Source organism: Alnus glutinosa, chromosome 4 (genome assembly GCF_958979055.1).
Source record: "Alnus glutinosa chromosome 4, dhAlnGlut1.1, whole genome shotgun sequence".
Taxonomy (NCBI): domain Eukaryota; kingdom Viridiplantae; phylum Streptophyta; class Magnoliopsida; order Fagales; family Betulaceae; genus Alnus; species Alnus glutinosa.
In genome coordinates this window covers 13,213,713-13,239,873 of record NC_084889.1, presented here as the reverse complement: position 1 = coordinate 13,239,873, position 26,161 = coordinate 13,213,713, and the positions used below count along the sequence as shown (strand labels likewise).

Here is a 26,161-nt window from a genome sequence, read left to right as displayed (position 1 = left end):
AAGACCGATTTGGTAAAAGACTCACGGTATTTAATTGATAAGACTGTATTATGTGTTAGAGTCACATAGCATCTATTCATCCATAAATCCATGGTAAAACTGGAGAAGGTAAAATACCCACGGCAATAATAAGACCGTATCATGTATTAGAGTCTCACGACATCTATTCATCCATCTATCTATGGTAAGACAGGAGAAGGTAAAATACCCAAGGCAATGATAAGACTGTATCATGTGTTAAAGTCTCACGGCATCTATCTATCCATCTATAATAAGACCGTATCATGTGTGAAAGTTTCACGGCATTTTTCTATCCGTCTACACTAATGAATCTGATTGTGCATATAGAATTGTTAATAAGACTGTGCAAATGAATCAGTCATTACATCTTGTTATAGTATTGTGTATTGTTAAATGAATCAATATGTAATTATATTATTGGATGCAATTGACTCATTGTTCTACAGTGTGGGATTGTGGTGATAACCAAAATCACATGTAAGTTTATGCAGGTCGGGATGAAGGATGGAACTATTAGGATTATCATGTTAATTTTATTTGAGACCTTTTTATGTTGATATGTTAGATAAGACAATGGTTATTTATTATTAAGTGCAGCATGTGGCACATATATTATTGCTTTAAGTATATTTATTATATTAGAACACATGGTTCGTATTTTTATATAATGAGGTAATTCAGTCAGCTTTGAAATATTATATTCCTAAGTTATTGAGAAAAAAAAAATATATATATATTCCGCCACCAATACTCAACTCTAATGACGTCGTAATATCATGTGGAAATGAGAAATTTTCACTTACGTTTTTTGTAAAAAGCGAGGCGTTACAATATGACATTACATTTTTTTATTAAAATATAGTGATGTTCATATACAAATGCATTTGGCTACTTTAAAAAAAAAAAGTCATGTATGATAAAAATGGTTTAAGAAGATGATGCATATACTACATAGGTTTGGCTATCTCAACATATGTTCATGCAAGTGTTTGAGGTGTGATCTCAGATATGAAAAGAGATAGCAACATATGGATTGGGCTATTCAATGAAAGCAACATAATCACTCTTCCATTTGTTCAAAAAAAATAAAATCAATATTCAAGCAAGGCTATCAAAAATTGATTCGAGCATAAACGTAAAATGATAAACTTTGAAAGAGGAGGAATAGGCAACTTACAAGGTACGATTTTTAATCAAATTTAGGACTTGATGAAGCTTTTCCCTTATCAAATCGTGTGTTGTATTATGGTTACTCATGATTCATATACTACTAATAACTCTGAATTAGAACCTAATTCTAATCCTTTACCATTAAAAAGAAAAATTACGTCCATTGATAAGGCTTATCTTTTGCACTTGTGTCTTAAACATGTTAATCAATATAGGATCTAGTGCTGGTTAAGGACGAGCTTCTGGGCCCTTGGAGCATGATAAGTTCCCATTCTACAAATCCTATTTTGAGAGTAAAATGACCAAGAGGCCCTTTTTCACAAAAGGGGATAAGGCCAATGATTTAATTGAGTTAGTGCAAAGTGATGTGTATCGTCCTACGTCTATCTAGACATGTGGAGCTTATGAGTATTTCATCATTTTCATGGATGATTGCTCTAGGTATAGTTATGTATACCTAATCGGAAGTCTAGAGAGCCTTTGAAAAGTTTAAAGAGTTTTGGGCTAAGGTTGAGAAGCAATTAGGTATATACATAAGGACCATTCGATCATATCAAGGTGACGAAACCTTCTAGAGGACTTTAAGGACTACTTAGTACTTATCGACGAATGGGATTATATCCTTCCAATTGACCACATTAGGGACATCCCAGCAAAATGGTGTGACAAAAAGAAGGAATGACACTTTTGAAAATGGTAAAGGAAATAATAAGTTATTCTACTCTACCTACATCCTTTTAGGGAAATGTGTAACGCCCCTCTTTTACAAAAAGTGTAAGTGAAAATTTCGATTTTCACGTGACATTACGACGTCATCAGGGTTAAATAATTGGTAGTGAAAATATATTTTTTTTTTCTTTACAACGACACATCAGAGCTAACTAAATAACCTCAATATATAAAATAATAACATTTTGTTCTAATACAATTTTTATATTTAAAAATGATAACATACGAGCCACAAGCGATACTAATATTACACAACCATATATTATTCTAACACAAACTAAAGGTCTCTTCCTTAATTAACATATTAGCTGCTCCTTTCATTCCTGCAAAAACTCGCATGTAATTGTGGTTAACACCACAATCTCATGCTGTGGCGGAGTGAGTCAACGGTCCTCAACTACATAATGACACACTGATTTATCTAACAATATACAATGCATCCAAATAATGACAGTTATATCTACATACATACAATCATATCCACATACAATCATGCTCGCTATTTTACTATACTTTAACTCTTTATTACTCAAAGTCATATCTCTACTTCACATTAGTTGTGTTATATGTTACCATTAATTACTAAGCCATACCTCCTTTACTAGTGCCATGCTTCCTTTATTGGAACCATACTTCCCATACTGGAGCTGTACCTCCATCGTTGGAGCCATAACCCATTACCAAAACCATACTTCCAATGCCAGAATCATAACTCTACTTCTTTACCTTATCTTACTATTACTTCTTCAATCTTTGGTTTATTCGTCGGTCTTATCAGTGTATTGATGCCTTGGTACCTAAACTTTTAGTTTATCCATCGGTCTAGCCAACCTCTTGACACCTTGGTACATAAACCTCAGTTCATCCGTTGGTCTACTCAATCCACTGACACCTTGGTACCTAAACCTCCAATCTTTTTATTAACAAACTCATATCATACCACTGCATATTTATGCAAACAACATCAAATACATAATTTTAACTAAAACATGTTAAACATATTAAATGTTAAACATCACGCACACAATTAAATAAAACAACAATCACTACATTGTTAAAGACTAAACTACACGTATCATCCTTAGTGAGTAAGCACAGTTATATCTTGCTTTAGAAAGTATCCACACACAAATATTTGATGCAATATAAATTAATACAAACAATAGTGAATTAGTATAATTCACTAAAAATGCATTTTAATCCTATTTTCATTTCTGACTTTTAAACCTTAATATAATTCCTTATTTAAATATTATTACAACATATACAATTTGTCCAATTACATTTTATTATTAATTTCTTATAGATCTTATCATGACATTCATTGAGGCCATTAAACATAATATTCCCTTTTTACTACTTTGGATCTCTAATTAATATAATGTCGTTTGGACATTATAACTGCACATATAATGGATTAATTATAACGTCACATATTTCATGCGGCATTATAATAGCCTTTATAAATAATAACCAAAATACTCATTTTTATATAAAAATAGTTAAAACTCATAATTTTTACAATAGAGTTTTACAACCCAAAGTAACTGAATCTTAACTTAAATAATATTAAGGCAAGTACTATTTCAATTATTTTAACTGGAACAATGAGATACCAAAATATATTTAAGCCAATATTTGACGTAATAAATACGTTCATATAATTAACGAGTTTTATACTTTAAACACAAGTGAAATAAAATAACTTTGTATTTATTTCTTATTTTAACTTTTATAAAAATTGAGCAGAATAACGTCATTAATATATTAAATACCTAAAATACTTTGTTTTCATTTAGCCAGCGTAACAGCGCTTTTGTAAAATAAAATCTTTTCATTTGGGCATTACAATGGGGTGTTTTTATATTTAATAATTCCGTTTTGAAAATCCTGTTTAAAAACACAACTTAAAATGTTAGATAACTAATAACTTACAAAATAATAACATTAACTTGTAAAATATCTAAAACAAAACTATATTTAACTACCAAATATTTCTTTTCCTTACTTTATTTCTTTGCTTTTCTTTCTTTTACTTCTTCTTCTCTTTTCTTTCTCTTCTATCTTCTTGTCTTCCTTCTAATTTTTTTTTCCTTTTGAGACAGCCCAAACACACAGACAAGAGAGTGCGAAACAGAGAGTTAAAATAGAGGGGGAGCGAGAGAGAGAGAGAGAGAGAGAGAGACTACCTTCTGTCTTTTGATCTTCCTTTCTTTCTGCTGGACAAGCTGTTGTATTAAAGAAGTGGAAAACAGAGAGAGAGAGAGAGAGAGAGAGAATGAGAATTTGAGAGAGATTGGGAGAGAAACCGAGAGAGATGTAGAGAATTTGTGAAGAGATGGGCTATGCTTTTATAGTTGATTGGACGGCCAAGATCAATTCATTTTGATCTAATCTAAAGGCTGAAAATCTAACTTGGGGAGCAAGTAAATATGATATTTTAGTTAAAATATCGAAGGACAAGTGTTTGGGCAAGATTCTGCAATCTGCAGAACAATTGTGCTCGAGCTCAATTGTGTCGAGCGACAGTGTTGGGGGCTAATTTGTTGATGGGCTCAAGCTGAATTGTGTTGCGTGACAGTGTTGGGACTAATTTGCTAATAGGCTCGAGCACAATTCATTGGGCTTGAGCTTAATTGTGAATAGTGCCCCAAATCCGATTTTATTCAGTTTTAAGGCTTGTTTGTCTAATCTATCCTATTTAAAACTATAAATACCATTAAATATTAATGAATCTTTAATCCTATAAATATTCATAGTGAATATTTACCCTTGTAAATATTCATATATTCTTTTATATTATTATTAGGTCTTAAATTCTATTTTAAGATATAATATTTTATATCTTAAAATCTATGGCATTATAATATGCCCTAGATACTGCAATGTACTTACTGACTCTGGTTGCTTCTAAATCAATTCCCAAGACGCCTATTGAATTATGGTTCAGGCAAAAGCCCATTATGAGATAACTCCATATTTGGGGTTGGCCATCACACGTGCTGAAAGGGAATCTGATATATTAGAATCAAATACTGTTGGTTTGCAATTAGCTGCATTCTGTTGGACAAATCACTTCTATGTAATGATGGTTTTATACAGAGGTTCAGTCATTTTTAGAAGTCTTCTTATTCAGAGTTATGGTTCTAGAAGATTCTGCTCAGATTCAAAGTCAGAGAAATCGAATCCCTTGCATTCGTCCGAACGACGTGATATTCCGTCCGGACGCTCAACTGTCCAAGCATCATCCGTCCGGACGACGAGAACTTTCTGTCCGGACCTTTCTCTGTGTCGAGAAGCTTTGAACTGTTCCAAGTTGCATCCGTCCAGACGTCTCAGCAACACGTCCAAACAACGTTCAGTGTTCGACCAGCTATGGAATTTCTTTTCAAAATACAAATATGGGAAGACAGCTGCAACTGTCTGGACAATGTGTGTTCCCGTTCGGACGCTCTCCTTCATAACGCAAGTCGTGCATCCAACGTTCGACCGTCCGGACTTCAGTCTTCATCGTCTGGATGCTCCAAACCTTGATATGGAAATTGAGTACAACTAAAGTGCAACCGTCCAGACGCTAGGGCAACACCGTCCGGACGCAGCTCAATTCAGGAAAGAATTTCAGCGAATTTAGAAAGCCGATCGCACAGTTGTCCGTCCGAACGCCATATGTCTACCGTCTGGACGGCGCCCAGGAAAACCTAATCAGACGTAATTTAGGTCTTCTATAGCCTATAAATAGAGGTCCCTAGGCATGTTGATTGTAAGAATTCGGTAGTGAATTCCGTAAAAGGTTAGAGAGTTTATTGTAAGAGTTATTGTGCTAAAGTATCCTCTCTAAAGTCGTTGCCAAGTGCTATTGCTGTGATGAACTAAAGTCTATCTTAGGGGTTGGCCTAAGGTAAAGGATTCCATTGAAAACCCCTTCAAGTATGTTACTTGGTTGTGAGGCATTCATGTTGGGTTACACGTTAGAGTTCAAGGTACGACCACTGCACAAAGGTATGTGAGTGCTACTGTTTTATAACTAGCTTTGTCTTCTGAATAGTGGATATCCTAGGTTTGGCTGCCACGAAGTGATTTTTCTCTTAATTGAGTTTCCAATTCGTCAACAAAATATTTGTTTCTTTGTTTTCCGCATCATGATATTTTGTTGCACACTTTTGTACACACTTGTTAAAATTAGAAGTCCTTTAATTTCAAATACATAAGTATGTCTGTTTGTTGGGTTTCTTGAGGAAACTAAGGGAGGGTTGTTCCATAGTCCTCGGAATAACAAGGTTTTTGTGAGTACAAATGCCAAGTTCAAAGAATAGGATGGTTCTTGAAGAAATGTCACATACTAGTACAAGAAAATCTCTAGATACTCTTAGAGATGAGGGAGTTGTATCAGATTCACCACAGTTTACCACTCATTAGATGCTTAGTACCATCATACTGTTGGGGATAATGCCCTAAAATTGAAGTTGTTCAAAATTTTGTGCATAGATATCTATCTTTTGCTGAAACTCTATGAGATCAAAGTTGTTCTAAGGTAGCTCATAGACCTCCTGCCTTGCTTGAAGATTATGAAACATCTTATGCTTTTATCATAGAACAAGGTGAACTTTCTTCATATAGAAACTTGTCAATCTGTGAATTCTAGTCATTGAAGAGTTGCTATATAAGAAGAAATGGAAGCTTTGCAGAGAAACAAAACTTAGGAGTTAGTTGAACTTTATGAAGGAAGGAAGGCTATTTGTTGTAGATAGGTATACAAGCTTAAAACAAATATAAATGGCAATATTGACAGATAGAAAGCTTCCCTTATAGTAAAAATATGCCAAAGAATCAGGCATTGACTTTAATGAAATATGTTTCCTGTTATTCACTTGAGTACTATCGATACTGTGTTAAGGTTAACAACAATTCTTGATTTAGGGTTATAGCAATTAGATGTCAAGATTCTGCATGGGAGTCTTTGAAAAATAAATTTATATGACTCAACTCAAAGGCTTTGTTGAAGAAAACAAGAAGCATATGGTTTATTTGCTAACCAAATCGCTTTACAATCTAAAATAAGTGCCTAGATGCTGGCATAAATGATTTGATTCCTATATTGTTAGCTTGGAGTTTCCACAAATGTGAAGCTGGCCCTTGTGCCTATTTTCAAAATTAGGTAATGGTGGTTGCATTATTTTGGTACTATATATGGATGACATGATTGTTGCAAGCACTATCAACAAAAGTCTCGCAACATTAAAAGCTCATTTAGCTGTAGAGTTTGACATGAAGGATCTAGGGGCAGTTAATCAAATACTGGGGATGGCAGTACATAGAGACTGAAAAAACAGGAAAATCTAGATAACTCAATAAAGCTATATAGAAAGAGTTTTGTAGCTCTTCAATATGCAAAACTCAAAACTTAGCTCTTCAAAAGGCGGAGTACATGCCAGCATCACATGAATGTAAAGAAGTTGTTTAGTTGAAAAGATTACTTAGTGAATTCAATGTCAAGCAAGATACAGTGATTGTTCATTATAACAGTCAGAGTGTGTTGCATTTGGCCAAAAAACCTATATTTCATGCACAGACTAAACACATGGATATTCAATATCACTTCATTCGTGGAACAATAGAGGATGGGTTGATCATATTACAAAAGATCCACACCAATGAGAATATTGAAGATATTCTGACAAAACATATACTAAGACTCTAAGAGAGAAGTTTGTTTGGGCTAAAGCATCTCTCATACTTGTTATCACTTAATAAATGGTAACGTATGCAGCATGTACATTGTAGTGATTTGGGAATGTTAGAATACTAATAGTTTTAGGATTAGAAATCCTAATACCTTTCTTGGTAGGATTGTGATCCTCTTAGGATTTTGAGTCCTATTCTTTCTTTATTGTGAATCCTAGTTTCTTTAGGAGAAGATTATTTTTGCCATAAATAAAGCCCATGTCAATAGGCCTTTTTTTTTTTTTTTTTCCTAATTGATGAAAGAAATGGTTACAAAGGAGGATCATTCCCACTCTTTATCCGAAGGGATAAGAGAATGAGCGATCCTAAAGCTGGAAAAGGAATGGGCTCCCTAACAATTAATAATCCCATAAAGAAATACAACAGTGCAAAAATATAAACAAAAGTTAGGAAATTGGTCAAATAAATGACTTGGTCCTCTCAATGGGCCGCACAAAGCAATTAAATAAGCAAAAGGGGTACAAATTAAGGCAAACATATCTGAACCCCCACTTGGAAATAGCAACAACCGAAAGGAAGCTGAGGCGAAGATGCACTGTCATGTCCAAAACAGGGACTGAATAGTAGAGAGGTACCAACACAAATTCAGATACAAAGGTACCCAAGAACCAAAAAGACACAAACATTTTTTATTTTTTATTTTTAAAAAAAAAAAAAAAAACTAGCTTTAGCGGCGGAGCTGGTCGGAGCGTGGGATTCATGCGCAGGCGCGTGAGGTCCATGCGCCGACACGTGCGTATCGGAATCGGATCAGCCGGGCAGAGCGAAGTTGGAACGCCGATGAACGTAGTGAAGTGGCATTTTGGCTTCTGGGCCTGACAGAGAAAAGTAGATCTAGATTTAAAAACAATCCAAACTCAAACCCTTGACAAATCCGGCTACCAACACGGTGGAGGCAGAGAGCTTGGCGGAGAAGGAGACTAGTGCAGAGGTGGAGCCGTGACGTCGAGCTTATGATTTAGGGTGGGATAAGTCACACAAAATGATGAATAGAGCCTCAAAAGAGGTTAAAAGGACTACAAAAACTTCTAGCCAAACAACAACAAAATGAAAATGCTACATAAAGAAGAGGGAAAGAGGAAAGGAGAGCAATGGTGAATAAGGGTAAGGAACAGAGCAAGGCTGAGAAGAGAGAGAAAAGAGAGCGTCGGTGGATTCTATTTACTTATAAATCATTTTTTGTTTGATTTTCCCCATGTCAGTAGGCTTATATATAAACCACTAAAAAAAAAAAAAAAAAAAAACCAATTATTGACTTTTTTTTCTAGATGGTTTTAAAAACCATCTACAATTAAATTTTTACAGACGGTTTTTTGAAAATCGTCAGTAAAAAAATAAATTACGACAGTTTCAATAAAACCGTCTGTAAATTTACAGACAATTTAGATGAACTGTCTGAAAATGTAAATTTCCAAAAGGTTTCATTGAAACCATCTGCAATTTGATTTTTCACTCTGTAAATTCCAATTCAATCCAATTTGTAAACCTCCTTGAAAATACCACTCATTTTTCCATGTCATCGATCCACACCAAAAATCAAGTTCACATCTCAACCGTCTCTTTCAAATTTATCAACAACTCATCACACACCACAATCACACAATCTCTCTCTTTACTTTATTCACAGACTTAGCCAAAGAATTCCTAGGAGGCAGGGCAGGACTCTCTAAAGGTTCAGGGGTTAGGGTTTATGCTGAGAAAAGTCTCTCGTTCTTCTTTTTCTCTCTCTGGCCGGCGGTTGAAGACGGGATCTGGACGGAACAGTGGGATTGGGATGACGGGAATGGGACAATGGGAGAGAATGCCGGAGATGGAGTGCCGGATTTGTCAAACCCACGCTAGTGTGTATGGGTTTCCAGCTGAATCTGGCGAGGTCATCGAGGTTTCCAGCCAGATCCGGCCGAAACCCACGCTCAGCCTCTCTCTCTGGCCGGATATAGAGAGAGATTCGGCCGGAATACCACGTATTCCGGCCGGTTCTCTCTTCCTCTCTTTCTTTGTCACCAACCAGTGTGCATGGGTGCCGGATCTCTCTTCCTCTCTCTCTTTCTCTGTAGCCGGCCGGATCTCTCTTCCTCTCTCTTTCTCTGTCACCGGCTGGATCTCTCAAACCATTTTTTTTTTTTTGAAAGTTATCAAACCATATTAATTAATTTAATATCAAAAAACTAATTAATATAAAAATAATAATTATATTGATACTATATATATATATATATATATATATATATATATATATATATATATATATATATATATATATATATATAATTCTGGACGGTTTGGGACAAACCGCCCAAAAATAATTCTAGACGGTTTGCCCAAACCATCCATAACTCGAAATCCCGACCCATATTTCTAGATGGTTTTAAACCATCTAAAATAAACCATCTGGACTTTTTTCCAAACGGTTTATTGCCATTTCTGGACGGTTTAAAACCGTCCAAAAATCTTGAATTTTTTGTAGTAAACACACTGTATTTTAGAAATAGGTTAAAGTTTTCCAAAGAGAGAGAGGGAGCAAGGCTCACTGTATCTTTCTTTTTTATATATATGTACTAGTAAGAAAGAAACATAGTTAATAGACGTAAGTAATCTTGCGGAACAACGTTAAATTCTTGTTTCTTCTTCTTTATTGATATTTTTCTTTTGGGTGTGGTGTCAATTCTAACAAATGATTTATGCTTTTTTCTATTATTATTATTATTATTATTAAAGCTTACCATCAATATTCAACAGCTATGATGATACAAAATTTGCTTTCTCATAACGTCTTTTTAGCAGCGTAGGCATGCTGTCACAATCTATAATTAGACCATAGATTTATGTTGGTCTTCAAGGATAAAGGTGTAATAATTTTAAAAATAAAAAAAATAAATGAATGGATTTTTTTTTTACTAAGAACGTTCCAGAAAAATTTGCAGGCGTGCTACTCAATTAGAATTATGGCTTCTATATAAAAGAACAACGGTTTCAATGTAAAAAGATATATCGAGAGCGAAAAATAGAAGTTAATGCTTACTCTTCTCTTGAGTTTGAACTCTACTCTATTATTTACCTTAATTTCAATTAAATATTTCATGTGTTAGGTCTCATCTATTAAATGGGAGTTTTAATTATTGATTAAATTATTAAATTTACTTCTTCTTATTAGCTTAATTAAGCTTTTGAAATAAATTGTAATTTAACAGTAACCATGGCATACAATTACAACTACTTTTCCCTAACAATGGCACTGCTAATGTTATACAACAGGCAAAGAGCCCAAATAACTTCAAACCAGGGGGGAAAGGAGATCATTTCCACCGCAAATAGAAAAAGAGGGGATTGGTGGGTAAGAGACGGGAATGCAGCTAGTGTGGAGTCTAGCTACGGCCCAATAAACCGCATTGTGAGCGTAAAAGTTACCATTTCTGTTAACTTTCCGAACTTCACACAAAAAAGAAGTTTGTGGGTAGGAAGTTGGGACGATAGAAGAGATGCGCCTGCCTTGGATAATGTTGAGCTATTGTAGAGCTAATGTGACAACCAGGGAGGCTGTAAGCTTGATAGTAAGGAGGGCGGCAAGAGCTTCACCCAGATGGGTTACAAGAAGAGCTGACGAGGGAGACCATTTTGATGAGGTTTCCTTGTAAATCAGTTTTCACACCCAAAAAAGCCACAAGAAACACAAGTTTTCCACTCTTGTTAACAATTCTTTCCTTTGATGGCATGGCAAAATTTCAAATTCTATGCCAAAACTAAAAAAATAAAAACAAAAACAAAAAATAATATAAAAAAGCTGCACTAAAATGTTACACATTCATGCATAGTACTCAAAATATTCAAAAGCCCGTAACTTGTTGGAGTGAAACTCTCATCACGCTCATCACATGGCCATGCATAATGTTAAATGTTCTTCGCGAATTTAAATATTACAGGAATCCTACATTGATGATCTTCAGGCATCACCGCTGACTGCGCTCGAGAAAATCATACAAGAATCAAGACGAGAAAATGTTCTTCAGATGCCCTGATCTTCTCAGAACACGTATACAAGTCAATGGGAAAAACAAACCTCCCTGCCTCCTGGGCTCAATCATCCACCAACTCCATAACAAGATTCTCCATTCAGAGAAAATCTGTGAATGATTGTGCTGTATTTACAAATTTGAAGAGGCACTGGTTCCCATGCCGAGAATCCACAAACAATCCAGCTACTACACCTTATCCAACTATCTTCTAATTTGTCAGTCAGTTGAAACTAAATACTGAGGTAGCTGTGATATTTGCCAGCAAACCTTTCCACTTTCCTAAATATCCGTTTTCCAAATGCTACCATTAACATCGCAGTCATCAGTATGCTCGATCGCTGCAACTTTTGCACGATATGCTGCTGCTGCCACAGCACTGTTTACCCTCTGACCACCCTGAGGAAGCTCGCAGGCTTCACTAACAGAAGCAAATCTTAATTCAGCAGGAGGAATGAAACAGTCTACCGAAAGCCCGGGGACATTGAAAGCCACTTCCTCGATTGTCCATGCTTCTTCCATCCTGGTTTTAGTGTGGCTCATCGCTGTTTCTCCAAACCTGAAAAGCGTTACCACTGAACGCCCCGAGTGAGCAATCATGACTCCCTCGACAGGCCTGTAATCATCGAGGAATGAGTTGATTGTGGTCTCCCAGTATGCAGCATCGCCCCCATTGTTCTGAATGCGGGTCAAATGGGAATCTTCCAAGTGGACAAGAAGCCCCGTTTTCTGGCTGAAGTAGCCGAACAAGACATGCCTTATGATCTCGGCCGGTCCTTCACTCCTGGATTTCAATGTCAGAGGATCTGCACAGAGCTTGAGGATGAAACAATCCTCTCCATTGATCTTCTTCTCTCCAATGCATCTTGCATTGGTAAACATGCTTGCAGTGGTTCTGGGGTCAAGTCCCTGAAAAGGAAAAATATATAACTTGTTAGATCATGGTGGGAGGCACTCTGAGGAAACAGAGGAACACTGGGGAATTAAAGCACGGGCAGATTGACCTGAAGCGCTCTGCGCAAGGGTCTAACAGGCCCTTTTGCAGCATGTGCGCCAAGCCAAGGTGTGTGCCTCCAGACAAGCTTCCCATTGCACCCGGCATGAACCTTGCTGCCACCAAGTGCAAGCTCCACATACCACATATCTGGATTCATCTGCCACAGGACAAACCCACCCGATTCCGCAGCTTTGGATGAATTCTTGCTCCTTACTACCCTGTTAGCCGTCTCAAACTCAGAAGCTATCATCCTCACCTTTCCCATGGCATAAGCATTGTGGATGGTGTTCTGAAGCTTTTGCCCTCCGGAAGCCGCTGTGTACTGCTGCAATATGTACTGAGCGGATGAACTTTCCTGCAAAGACACCCCACAAAGTCATATGGGTTTAGTTAGCTGAAGTGGGAGAGAAATCCTCCCAAAAAATTACTCAGCTTTTTCTCACGAGAAAGATAATATTATGATTCTAGTCAGGAAAATGCCCGGAAGACATTCATCCCACAGGCACAGCCCTCAATTTTGTATTCTCTATACAGGAATCAAATGTTTAGATTTCACTACCAAAGCTACGAAATTTAAACGCTTCAGATTCAACTGGCTGAACCAATCTCCTTGAAAAATGTATTGCGCATGTAGGCAGAGAAGCTCAAATTAAGAAAGTTAATTAATGTGCAACTTTAACACTAAAAAGAAACTAAACGAAATCATTATTCATTGAACACAAAGAGAAAAGAGATTAGGCGCTAACAATTGGGGTGTCTTTGATGCTAAGGTGAGGGAAAGGGTCGGCCGTGCTAACGTGCACCGGGGCGAGCGGCGCACCCAAGACTCCGAGCAAGAGCCTCAGATCCGAGCGTTTGTAGGCAGCAGAGCAGGAGACGGAAGGGGCCCGCGAGAGCTGTCCCCTCTTCATCCACTGGCCCCACCTCCCCTCCATCCTCGAATCTTCTCCGTCGGTCCCGTCGGGCCCCTCCTTCAACGGCGACAAGGCCTCCGCCGGCCTCAGGCTCCCGGATCTCGCGATCAACGGCTCCGGCTGCGCGGCGTGGTGAGGCTTCCTACTCCGCCGAAGCAGCCTGGACATGGGGGACGCACTCCTGGCCGGGCTCTTCGCCCTCGACCTCCCGGGAGAGAGGCCTCTCACCACCTCCTCCTTAAGCGCCGAGAAGAACCCCTGTTTTCTCTCCATTTCTGACGGCTCTGACAAAGGAGAGCCGAGTGGGGAACGAGCAGAGCGAGCTGCAGCGCTCTTAAGCGCAACGAAGAAGAGTGAAGAAAACAAACAAGCGAGAGACAGTGAGAACAAAGCTCACTGAAAAGGTAGCTACGACTGTGATAAAAAGCGGAGATTGGGAGTGGAATGCCGTTTTGAAGAAGAAAATCGGCCAGTGACATGTAGGCCAGTAGATTGTTATTCTGCCACTTTTTTTTTTTATTAAAAAATAAAAATAAAAACACAAATATTATTATTGTCTATTAATTTCCTATTGGTTGGGTTGGAGTATTAGGGGGTTGAGGTTCGTTCCAACAGCGATAGAGGACCGGATCAGACCCCTGGCCCTGGGGCATATATTTTCTCGTGACTAAGATGAAACGGCGCCGTTAGTAACGATCAAATAACTATTAAACAATGTTTAGAAATTAATAAAGCACTCGTAGGGCTGAACTGCAGATCAATGATGGGCTGTCTGTTCAGTAATCAGCATGCTAAGCACGCGCTAAAGACGAGTGTTTCTTTTTTTTTCTTTTTTTAACAATTTTTTCATTATATAGAGGCTAAAAGATTTAATGAAAACTACACAAATCATCTGAACTACCATGCAAATTATAATTTTTTTTTCAAACTTTCAATTTAAGCAATGTACTCCCAAATTATTTAGAAATTGCAATGCACTTCTTTGTTATGTAAAATGACAAAAATCCTAATAAAATTTAAAAACGAAAAATAAAAAAAATAAAAACAAAAATATCCCTATAAATTCGAGAAAATACCCACCAATTATTTTATTATTATTATTTGTCGTTAAGGGTATTTTGTCATTTTTCAAACCGAAGAGGTTCAATGCAATTTATTAGTAATTTGGAAGGATAATTGCACAACTGGTTTCTGAAGTTGGCCCAAATTACGAATCACTTCATATGGTACATAAAGTTCATGGAAGGTCCTTGTGGTAAACTATAATTGAAAGGTCCGTCCACCAATTTAACAGAATCCGTTAATAAATTACAATACAAATGATATTTAGACGTTGTCTCACTATTTATATGACGTGGCAAACTAACGGATTATGTTAACTTGGTGGACGAAAAACAAGTTCAGGAAGTGATTTGTAATTATAGTTTACCACAAGAACCTTACACGAACTTTTTGTACCACAGAGAGTGATTCGTAGTTTAAGCCAACCTCAAATACCAACAATACAATTGTCCATAATTTGGAAGATATTGCTTCAATTGATAGTTTAAAGAGAACACTGCAAATTGCCGGATAATTTTAAAAAAATATGTGTACTTTTTTAAAAGATTTACGATGAATTCTTAGAAAAATATTTTATCAGTCTCCCAAAACCCAAAAAACAAAAATCGTTTTTTCGAAACAATTTACATATGAAAATCTAAGATTTTTTTTTTTTTTGGGTTTAGGTTAATTATTAATAGGAAGAGGAAATATGCATATATTTTTGTTTTTGTTACGAACATTTTGTCTCAATCCACGCCCCCTCTTTAGCCCCATGCGTTGACGCTAACAGCGGGGTAGGGTAGGCACCAACCATTGGTTAAGCGAGTTGGGCGGTCGGACTTCTGTCGTCCATACTCTATATAAAAGAAAGAATTAGGTGGTTCAACTTGTGGGCCACGCGGTAGATTTTGGAAGCCTACGGGCAGATTTGGTCAGCATGCATGTGAAGGTCGATGTTCGTAGCATGAGCTTTTTGATCATAGCGCGAATCATATACAAGATTAATGATAAAAACAAATAAGCATATATATAATGGTTATTTTAATTTCCTTTTATTCCGTGGAATGGGGCAGTTGGGGGAGCTGCACTGGTACAAATTTGACCAAGACTGTCTCAAACGTGTATTATTATTCTTTCTTTGAACCCGACACCGCCTAATTTGAGTAGAGCCCGCTTTTTCTCTCTCAAACAAAAACACATCCATTTGCTATGCTCTTCTCTTCTCAATCACGTCGCTAATCGCGGAAACAAATTTTATTTGGTGCAATGGGACTGCAAACGAATGTTGACTGATGAGGAGGCACTATAGAGGGACACTGGTAATGCTACGTACGTACTCTTTAGTTTACTATTTACTTATTAATCACATTTTGGTCGGATCGTTTGGCTGGTACGAAAGATAGTAATGGTCGGTGACGGTAAAAAAACAACCGGCAACTTTAGGCGAACTTTGGTGGCGAATTACTGCGGCCGGTGAATAAACTGTGAGAGAGAATGCGTACGAGTAGAAGAAGCGCAAATTCGAAAAATGATTTACGATATTAAAACATCAAAGTCATTTTTTGAAGATTAAATAAGCTTTTCTGGTTAACCGAACATGCATGTTTTCGGTTTAAATATCTTTTTTGTTGTACTAAACAATGAAAAACATGGAAAGTATTATACGCCGACTATTAGCCAATGTAAACTGAGTGTGACAAATAATTGTCAACCGTAACATTTTTCAATTTCAAAGAATGCAAGTTGAAATTTATCTCCCCCTCTTGAAAAATCACTCCAAACAAAAAATGTGTTAGGAAAATGAGATGGGAAATTTCCCGAGAGCACTTCAGTTATTGGATGAGAATGGTCAATGTGGGACTTTAACAAGCACTCTTTGGCCGAATTATATTATTATTTGTTTCACAACTTTTGACTTTAATAATCTTTACAAATCCAAATGCGCGTGAAGAAAGCAATACAACATATGAGCGCGTAATTATTACTTTATTCCCCCACCACCAAAAAAAAAAAAAAAAATTATGCATAAGATATTTATGAAGTAATGTTTGAACTCGACCTTATGTCACTCTCGTGTCCCTTAAATAATGAGTTAAATTTTAAAATTATTATTGAGCTTGTGATGAGTAATTCTAAATGTCATATAAGTGTTCATTAAATGTCCATAAAAAAATGAAGTTGCTTTTAAAATCATTATTTGATCAATCACACGCTCAATGGTAATTTTAAAAGTCACATCGTTTTCTTATGGACACTTATATGGCATTTAGAATTACTCGCTTGTAATTGATCACTATTAAATTTTGATCAAATTGTAATTTTTAATTTTTTAATAGACATAAGAGTGACTTTTAGAATAAATGGCTTTTAAAATCATTATTTAATCAATCACATGCTCAATAGTGATTTTAAAAGCCACTTCGTTTTTTTATGGACATTTATATGACATTTATCATTACTCGCTTATAATTGATCACTATTGAATTTTGATCAAATTGTAATTTTAAAAAATATATCATTTTTTAAGAGACACAAAAATAACTTTTAGAATTACTTTTCAGCAAATCATAAATGTACATGATCAGCTTCATATGGTAGGTTAATTGAATAACAAAGCATAAATGGCAGCATTTTTCAATCAATTACTCTATTTTTTGTAGCTTTGGAAAAAAAATGACTATTTTTTGTTGAAGAATTGGGATTTTGGAAACCACATGAAGGGCCATGATCGCGTCTATTAAAAGTTGATTCTTTTTTTTTTCTTTTTTTTTTTTCTAAGTATTAAAAGTTGATTCTGTTTGGTGGGATAGTGAGTGACATCGTGGATATTTTGACCAATCTTTGTGCACATTTTCCAATTTATTTATTTATTATTGTGGTGATGCATTTATACCATAATATAGGTAATTAAAAAAAAAAAAGAAAAAAAGAAAAGAAAAAGGGAAACAAGTTGGAGAAATCCTAGAAGTCATATACTAAAATGCTACAAAAAAAAAAAAAAAATGGAGCATTTGAAAAATTAAAAGATCAATGCTGAAATTGAAAAATTTTAAAAATAAGAGATAAGCTGAAGAGAAATGCAGAGTTTATAAACAAATAGTTAAGACAAATTAACAAGATGGCAGCAGTTTTCTTAAAAGATCAATTGAAAGAGTGAAGCAAAAGGAAAATTAATATTCGGTTTGTTACCACGTAAAATAGTTTCCGTCGTAAAATATTTTTTGGAAAGTCATTTTTAAGGAAAACGTTTTTCGCCGAAAACATTTTTTGGTGTTTGGCAAACGTACGAAAAATCAAAAATATTTTTTATATTTTCATTCAATCATATTAACTTATAAAAATCAATTTTTATTTACAACATAGAAATATTAATGTAAAATATATTAAAATAAAATTATTATATATTAAAATATACAATTTTAAAATTGTATATGCTAAAATTTTAGGAAAATATACTAAAATTGTATATTTTAATGTGATTTTTAGAAAATTAAGAGATAAGCTGAAGAGAAATGCAAAGTTTCTACAATTCTAAAAAATATACTAAAATGTTTCTTGGAGGGTCCAAGGATTGAGTGCCAAATGAGTTTTCTTTAAAGATCAATGGAAAAAGTTAAACAAAAAGAAAATTAGGAGATAAGACGAAGAGAAAGACAGAAATCTATTATTCCAAAAAATGTGACTAAAATTTTCTTGTGGAGCCAGGATAAAGTGTGAGGATGTTACTCTATGAAAGCCAACACATTATTACAATACTTGAAGGGATATATCACATGCTTTATCCTGATCAAATAACAATGAAAAAAATTAGGAAAAGTTTAAGTCGATAATTTGTATTCGCATGTTGGATTGAGGCCGTCTCAATGCATTGGTATAAAATTATATTGATTAACACAAACCTAACCCATTTAATTAAATGAATTATGGATCAAATTTAACCCGACCCATTTAATTTAATGGTCTAACCCTCTAATTTTGTATTGGTTTCGTGTCAAGTTCACGTGTTATGACAAAAATTCTCTGCTAATATGTCGCGTGTCGAGTTCAGATTGTATCGAAACATGGGTATATAACTATACAAGTCAACCTTAACCCGATTCATTTAATTTAACGAGTCATACTCCTCAACTCTAGCCCTTTAATTTTGTATTGAATTTGTAGGTCGTGTCAAAAATTAAAGACCTTAAAAAAAACAAGATGAAAAAATCAAAATCAAAATCAAGATCAAGAAACCAACTAATTATAGAACTATGACAAACCTAGATGACCATGGCTCCCTGAACCCCCTCGGTCTGTCACTATTTATGAAACACAAGATTTGAAGCGATAAATACATGTTTTATATGTCAAAATACAAAAACAACACAAATTTAATAGTAATTTTAAAAATTAAGTCAAGAAGCTTGAGAAGAAAAATGTTGGAATTGAAGTGTGTAATATTGCTCACGAAAATATAGGAATTTTTTTATTGTAAAAAAAAAAAAAGAAAAAAAAAAAGAAGAAGAAGAGGTAGTTGTGGCAACTGTCAGAATTAGCTAAAGGGAGTAGTCCCATCTACGGAAGTAGATTGGGTACCTAACGAACGGTTACAATGCACCAAGCCAAGTCAAAAAGACTCGGAAAGAGAATCGCCTCTCACTGCTCGCTCCAATTGAGAAAAACACCTCGAGATTTTATATTTTTATTTTATATATATATAAAACATATCTCCAGTTTCCCGATATGAAGACGATGATCTCACACCAGTCTGCAGGAGTAGGGCCGGGTGTGTTATAGGGAAGAAGACAAAAAATGCTTTGGGCCTTTCTTTTTCCGCCTTTATTATTGATTTGTGGACCCCTTCCCACAACCTTTATTATCGGCAAATGGGCCCTTCTCCATTCGCTAAATGTCTTTTCTTTATTTATTGAGATGTGATGACACATCATCGACCCTAGTTGCTCCACAGGGATTTGATTCATACACAACTCCATCACAACAACCACACAACAATCCCTCACATGAGGGTGGGCCCCAGTGTGTGGGGTCCACCCTCATGTGAGGGGTTGTTGTGTGGTTGTTGTGTTGGTGTTGTAAATTTAACATTTTCCAATTTCTATCCCCATTTTCCCCGATGTCTCACTCTCACTCCTTCTTTGATATTTTTTTTTTTTAATTAATTTTGATTTTGGGGACAGATCTCGATCTAGTAGAATGGGATCGTTTTCAAGACACACACCTCTTCCTTTTTGAAACTTTTTTTTGCTAGATAATAGTTGATTTCCAATAAATAAAGAACATTTTTTATTTATTAACTTCACTTATTATTTTTTAAATTTAAATCCATATTTTTAAGTTTGAACCCATTTTTTAAGCTTATTTATGAGTAATGCTACCGAACATTTGATATTACGTAATCCATCCAAAAAAGACTTCCCATCCCGATCGACTCCAAAAAAACATGTTCCGTAACATTACTCTATCATGTTAAGAGAGAGAGATAGAGATTGGTCTTGCTTGTATGGAAGACTTCATACTAAAGTCACCAAATTCCCTATGTCATTTCCAACTAAATGCCAAAAAAAAATTAAAAAAAAAAAGAAAAAAAAAAAAAAGAAGAAGAAGAAGAAAAAGAAAGTACTAGATTTGTTAGCCAATACAAAAGTTGAAAAAGTTTAGGCCGAATTTCAACTTTGGCAACTTTCGGCTAATTAAAACCTACTGTTAAATGCTTTTTTTTTTTAACCAAAAAAAAAATAGAAAAATAGAAAAAAAAAAAAAAAAAGAAAAAAAGAAAAAAAGAAAAAAAGTAAGGTTTAGGATTTAGGTGCAAGGAATTTTTGGTTAATTTTAGCATGCCATTATAATTGGTGGGGAAAATCTCATACAATGAGGAAAAAAAGTTGTAGATCCCATAGCATTTATTCTACATTTTTATAAAACAAGGAATTGGAATGATAGTTTATTAGGTATAAAATATGTAAGTTGTCAAAATATTTTTTGAGATGAAGTTGGTATATCAGTAGTTTCACATTCTCCAAGAAGAATTAGATTTTTCATTATCTATTTATTTCCGAGAGAAAGGAGGGGGGGGGGGGGGGGGGACATCACTTTATTTCCATTTCACGAGTGTTCCATAGTGAGTTAAAGTTCTTGCCACATTGCTGCTGAAGATTGTAGTTTTTTTTTCTTTTTTTTTTTAAAAAAAAAATTCCATAGTGAGTTAAAGTTCTTGCCACATTGCTGCTGAAGATTGTAGTTTTTTTTTTCTTTTTTTTTTTTTAAAAAAAATTCCATAGTGAGTTAAAGTTCTTGCCACATTGCTGCTGAAGATTGTAGTTTTTTTTTTTTAAAAAAAAAAAAAAAAAAAAGAAAAAAAGAAAAAAAAGAAGAGAGAAATTTATATATAAGTAAAACAAGTAAAAACAATCAGTACAGTTACAAAAATATAAGATTAGGCTCCATTTGCTTATATTTTTTTGTATTTTTTGTCTTTGGTGCGATCGACAATATTTTCAGTTTAACCAACAAAGCTTCTTTAATTTAGGAAAATGATTTCTATTTTAAATTTCGTAAATCATTTTTCAACTTTGAGTTTCTTATACTCAAATTCCCGAGATACTGCCATGAACCAACTTTGACGTTGCCAGGACTTGGTTGGAACACCATTGGGATCCGGCCAGGACGTCGCCAAGACTTTTCCAAGACTTCACTAGGACCCGATCAAAACCTTTCCCGGACCCGATCGGGACAATGTCGGGACGTCTTCGAGACTTGACCAAGACTTCATTGAGAGCCCCTCTTTTAAGCAAGTACAAAAAAAATTTAGGTTAATTTTTTATATATTTTTATGTTGTGAATAAAAAATAATTTCTATAGGTTAATATGATTGAATAATATATATATATATATATATGTGTGTGTGTGTGTGTGTGTGTGTGTGTGTGATTTTTCATACACCCAAACGTCGAAAAGCTTTTCAGAATTTTTTTTTTTTTCAAGAAAATATTTTTCATTGAAAACATTTTTTGAAAGAAAACATTTTACAATCTAAAAAGAAAATCTAATCTCGACAACGATCTAGCCACAGCTCCAGAAATGATTCTTCAATGTGAAAATGTACATTGTTAACTAAGCTAGTTGTAAGGGCTCATAATAGACATTGTGGGTATAAAAAAAAAAAAAAAAAAAATCATTTTAACTTAGCTCTGACCAATTTATGAGAGAGGTAAGAAAACCAAGAGGTAATTATACAGTAAAAAAAAAATCATCTAAAACGAAAGGGGACGGACAAAAAATCACCAAAATTGAATACTTTTAAGGTCGAAATGTAGTGTAGACTGTAGAGGTGATTATGATTGTTTTAGATTTTACTCATGAGGGCCAACACCACGTCTGGAAGTGAGGGCAGAGGCCCATTTGGTGGGCCTTTTCAAATGCTCCAAGAAAAAGTTTTCAGAACATCACCATAAATTTAGGCTGGTGGCCATTTTTGTGTCCTATAATTATCTTTTGAAACTCCCTGGTCGTTGGGGCAGTATTCTGCTTGTCTGGCACACACTTATGATCAAAACAGGCTTGCATAATTCAAACATCAATTGTAGGCTTGTAGCCTTTGCATCATCATTGAAGCCTGGAGGTAATTTGTCAGCATATATGCTCGTTACATGATCATGTACCACATATCAAATTATATCGAGTAATTGGTCGGCATATGGTCATGTACTCCAAATCAAATATATTAAGTAATTGGCCAGCACATGAATCAGAGCAAGCTAAATAGACAGCCAGAACAAGGCCATGAATGATGAATCCCATATCGAGCGGATGAGAAATCAGCAACCCCAGCACGGAATGGGGGAGACCACCGATCCCTCAACAACCCGAGTGTCCAAGATCAACTACTCGACCACAACCACAACCACGATAACAATACAATGGTTGTATTCATGATTCATCACCTTAAGATAGTGCCATTAAAATAATTAGACATGCAATTGGATCAAATTTTAATTGGGCTGACTGAGTTCAGAAAGCCCATAATACTTCATTACCACTTGATGAAAGCCCAACATCGTTGGCTAATTAGACCGACCAAGGTCTAATGGTAAAGGAGGCTATGTAACACCCAAAAAAATTTAAAGCTAAAAGAAATTAGGAATTTAAACAACAATCAATATAGTAATGAAATGCAACATCATTTCTTAGTAAGTATTTCTTTACTTACTATTCACATTCATAAAACATTGATAAAATAACAGAACAAACAATATCCTAACAAATTTCAAATTTCACAGACGCCTGAATTGCTCAAATTATTTTCCTTTTTTTCCCGATGTTTTAAGATGGAAGTTGACGCGGGGCGGATTAGGCCAACTGCAATAACCAAAACAATACAAAGAAAGAACAATAAGAAAGGGATACTCATACACCTCTTCTTCATTCCTAGGACACTTAAAAAAAGATAATAATAATAATAATAAATAAATTAATTAAGGCCCACGCAGATGTTGCAGATATTTCCTTCTGTTGGGTGGATTTTCATGACATAGGAATAATGGACCACAAGTTATGAGATGGGGACCTTTTAACTTCATTAGCTATTCTTTGTTGTCAATGATTTTCGAGTCAAATTCCACCTCTAATTAACATCATAAACGTAGGGTGTTGGGTGAGAATGGGAGTCAAATCCTTTTGGGTGTATCATTAAATTTAAGGAAACCAAAAATTACAATTAATTCCTTTTTAGGTATGTTTAGATGGAGATTTCCTAGTGTTTGCAATCTATGCGAAAATATGTTTTATATGACTTGCCATTTTGGGTAAATCGATGGTCCCTCTTATGTTTAATTAGCTATAAGGCATCTTGACTGGGTTAATGTTGTATGGAAAATGTTAGATTTACAACATCAACACAACAAGAGCACAACACCTCCTCACATGAGGGTGGGGTCCAGTGTGTGGGGCCTACCCTCATGTGAGGGGGTGTTGTGCACTTGTTGTGATGGTGTATTGCAGGAATCAAATCTCATGTTGTATTGGTGAATGCCGACTAAGATTATATTTGTGAAATAGTATCCATCAGGGGTGTAAGATTAGCCTAGCTTCTTGTAAACTCGGTTAGACTCGACTAAACTCGATTCGATCTCTGTTCGAATAATAATATGTTCGAATATTAAACGAGACATACTCGTATAAACTCGGCTTGACTTGGATAAGCTCGTATAACTTCTTTTTACAAGTATTTTAGTATTCTTTTTATTTTGTAATAAGAACGTCTTAAGTAAAAGAAATTTCTCTTACTAAAAAGATAGATATACTGTGAATTATTGTTGCTGTGAATTTAGTTTTAGAGAATTGTGTGTACATGTCACATGAATGTGTTTGTGTATGTGTGTGTGCGTGTTTGTGTATGTGCATAATGAATTTATATATATATATTATTAAACATACATATAAATTCGAAATTGGATTATTAAGATTCAGGTTAATTTATTTAATTAACTCAAATGATAAAATTTTCATAATAATTAATTAACTAATGAATAGTATGAATTTACGGAATGATAAATAATCATGATATTTTTTTATATAAGAAATAAATAAATTAATTGAACAGCTCCTGAAGAAGCTCGAATTCGCTCGAAAAATAAGTGAGTCAAACTTTAAAAGAATATCTAATTCAGTAGTAAGCTTGAGTTTCCCCTTGTGTTTAAAATAAAATTAAATGAGTTAAACATAAACCATTGAATACTCGGCTCAAATAGGGCCTTACCCACCTACACCTCTTACTAATTCATTGTCCCTACAGTGTAGCTGGCAGAGGTATTCTTTCATTTTTGTCCGCTAATGGAAGGGACCAATTTCAGTTGTGAGCCAGTGATACAACATTTCGACTCTGGTCACACTTCCATGTTTTTTTTTTCTTTCTACCAAAAAAAAAATTTATTTTATATACATTAATTAAGTAGATATAGTTCACACAATTGTACCTCTCACAATTTAACCTTTTTTTCTAATAAAAATTTGTACCATATTTTGATTTACGCGGGTCATTATTGTGCAGGGACCATGCTAATTTTCTCTGTATCATTCCAATTTTATCGGATGTCCCAAAGAAAAAAGCATGGAGAGTTGCATTGCATGAGCCATTTAACGAAAAAGCACGGTATGCAAGTTGAACAAACCTATCGAGCCGCGGAGTTGAACTTTTTTTCTCATACTGAAATTTCTTACAAAAATTGTGTTCTAAGAAAATTCGTCTAATCAAATCTCTAAAAGTATCATGTGTACCTCTCACATATCAACGGAGGCGGCACGAAAGATTTGTGAGTGGACCATGCCAAGAGAATGGCCTTTTCTATAATGGTATCAGATTGAGATCGACTCCTTGTCTCATTGTAGGCAGGAGGAACACATCACATTGTATATATGCAGTACCCCATTGTATACAGAAGCATGTAGCCCACACGTTTTTGACCGATCGAGTGTGAATTCTTTTAAGGGATATCATAGGTAGGGCTAATTTGGTTTCCCAATTTGCTTGTACATGATCTTTGCCAAATATTTTTGACAGAATTGGTTAATTATAATCTAATTTGAGCCTGCCTATGACCTCATTTTTTACTGCTATGGCAATTTATATTCACGTGATAGGTTTGAATCATGTTAAAATATGGGTATAAAACTATATAGATTAACAATAACGCAATCCATTTAATTAAACGGGTCAGACTCTTCAACCTTAATTCATTAATTTTGTATTGGGTTCATGTCGAATTTGCTAATCGTGTCAAAAAATGTCAGTCCTTATGTTGGTGTATCTAGTTTGGATTGTGTCAAAACATAAGTACAAGACTATGTAGGTCAACCCTAATGAGACTCATTTAATTAAACAAGTCAGATCTATTAACCTTAACCTACTAATTTTGTAGTAAATTCGTATCGAATTCTTAAAATGTGTCAAAAATTACCAACTTTAAACAACTTAGATTGCTTCTTAGGCCAATTTGACCAAGCTAGCTAGTATCTAGTGCAGTATACACCTTAATGGAAACCAGCTCAGGTCAAGTGAGTCAAAGGGGAGGAAAAGGGAAAATTGAAATGTCTGTGAGGTCGTTTCTGGTACAAGCATGGAAAGCTTCATTCCAGCCAATGCAAGCTTCAAACCAGCCTGTATGCTTGTTTCATCTTTCAAGCAACACGAATCCAATAGATTTTTATAACATTGTCAACACTAAAACTAACAATTAAGTTTAGGGATTGAGTTTGTCACTGACCGGGGATGGTCTTACTTTAAGAAATTATCACATGCACCAAGTGTTCATGGCCTGGTAATTTGGAAACTCCACTGAACAAATCAGTCTTTGCAATTAGCTTTGACATAAAAAGTAAACGCCTAGGATATATTAAACCATCATTTGTGAGAGGCTTATTGAATGACATAAAGGTTTTTGGTCCCTTAAGCTTTCAGGGCCTTTAATAGTTTATTCATTGCTTCATGCACCATTAATTGGGCCAGGTTTTGTTTGGCTTGAGCTCATGTGAATAATTAA

General features: G+C 35.1%; 1 protein-coding gene and 1 non-coding gene across 2 annotated transcripts; both read right to left on the bottom strand.

Annotated features, from left to right (window-relative positions):
- Nucleotides 1-11,485: 11,485 nt before the first annotated feature.
- LOC133866379 (uncharacterized) lies at nt 11,486-14,030 on the bottom strand. The gene is made up of 3 exons (XM_062302888.1): nt 13,416-14,030; nt 12,677-13,024; nt 11,486-12,581 (listed from the first exon to the last, which is right to left on the bottom strand). Exons 1-3 carry the CDS (start codon nt 13,854-13,856, stop codon nt 11,955-11,957), a joined length of 1,416 nt encoding a protein of 471 aa, XP_062158872.1. The 5' UTR covers nt 13,857-14,030; the 3' UTR covers nt 11,486-11,954.
- A 10,596-nt stretch (nt 14,031-24,626) lies between these two features.
- Nucleotides 24,627-24,732, bottom strand: LOC133867513 (U6 spliceosomal RNA). The gene has a single exon (XR_009900072.1). It is a non-coding gene; the product is annotated as a U6 spliceosomal RNA (small nuclear RNA).
- Nucleotides 24,733-26,161: the final 1,429 nt, after the last annotated feature.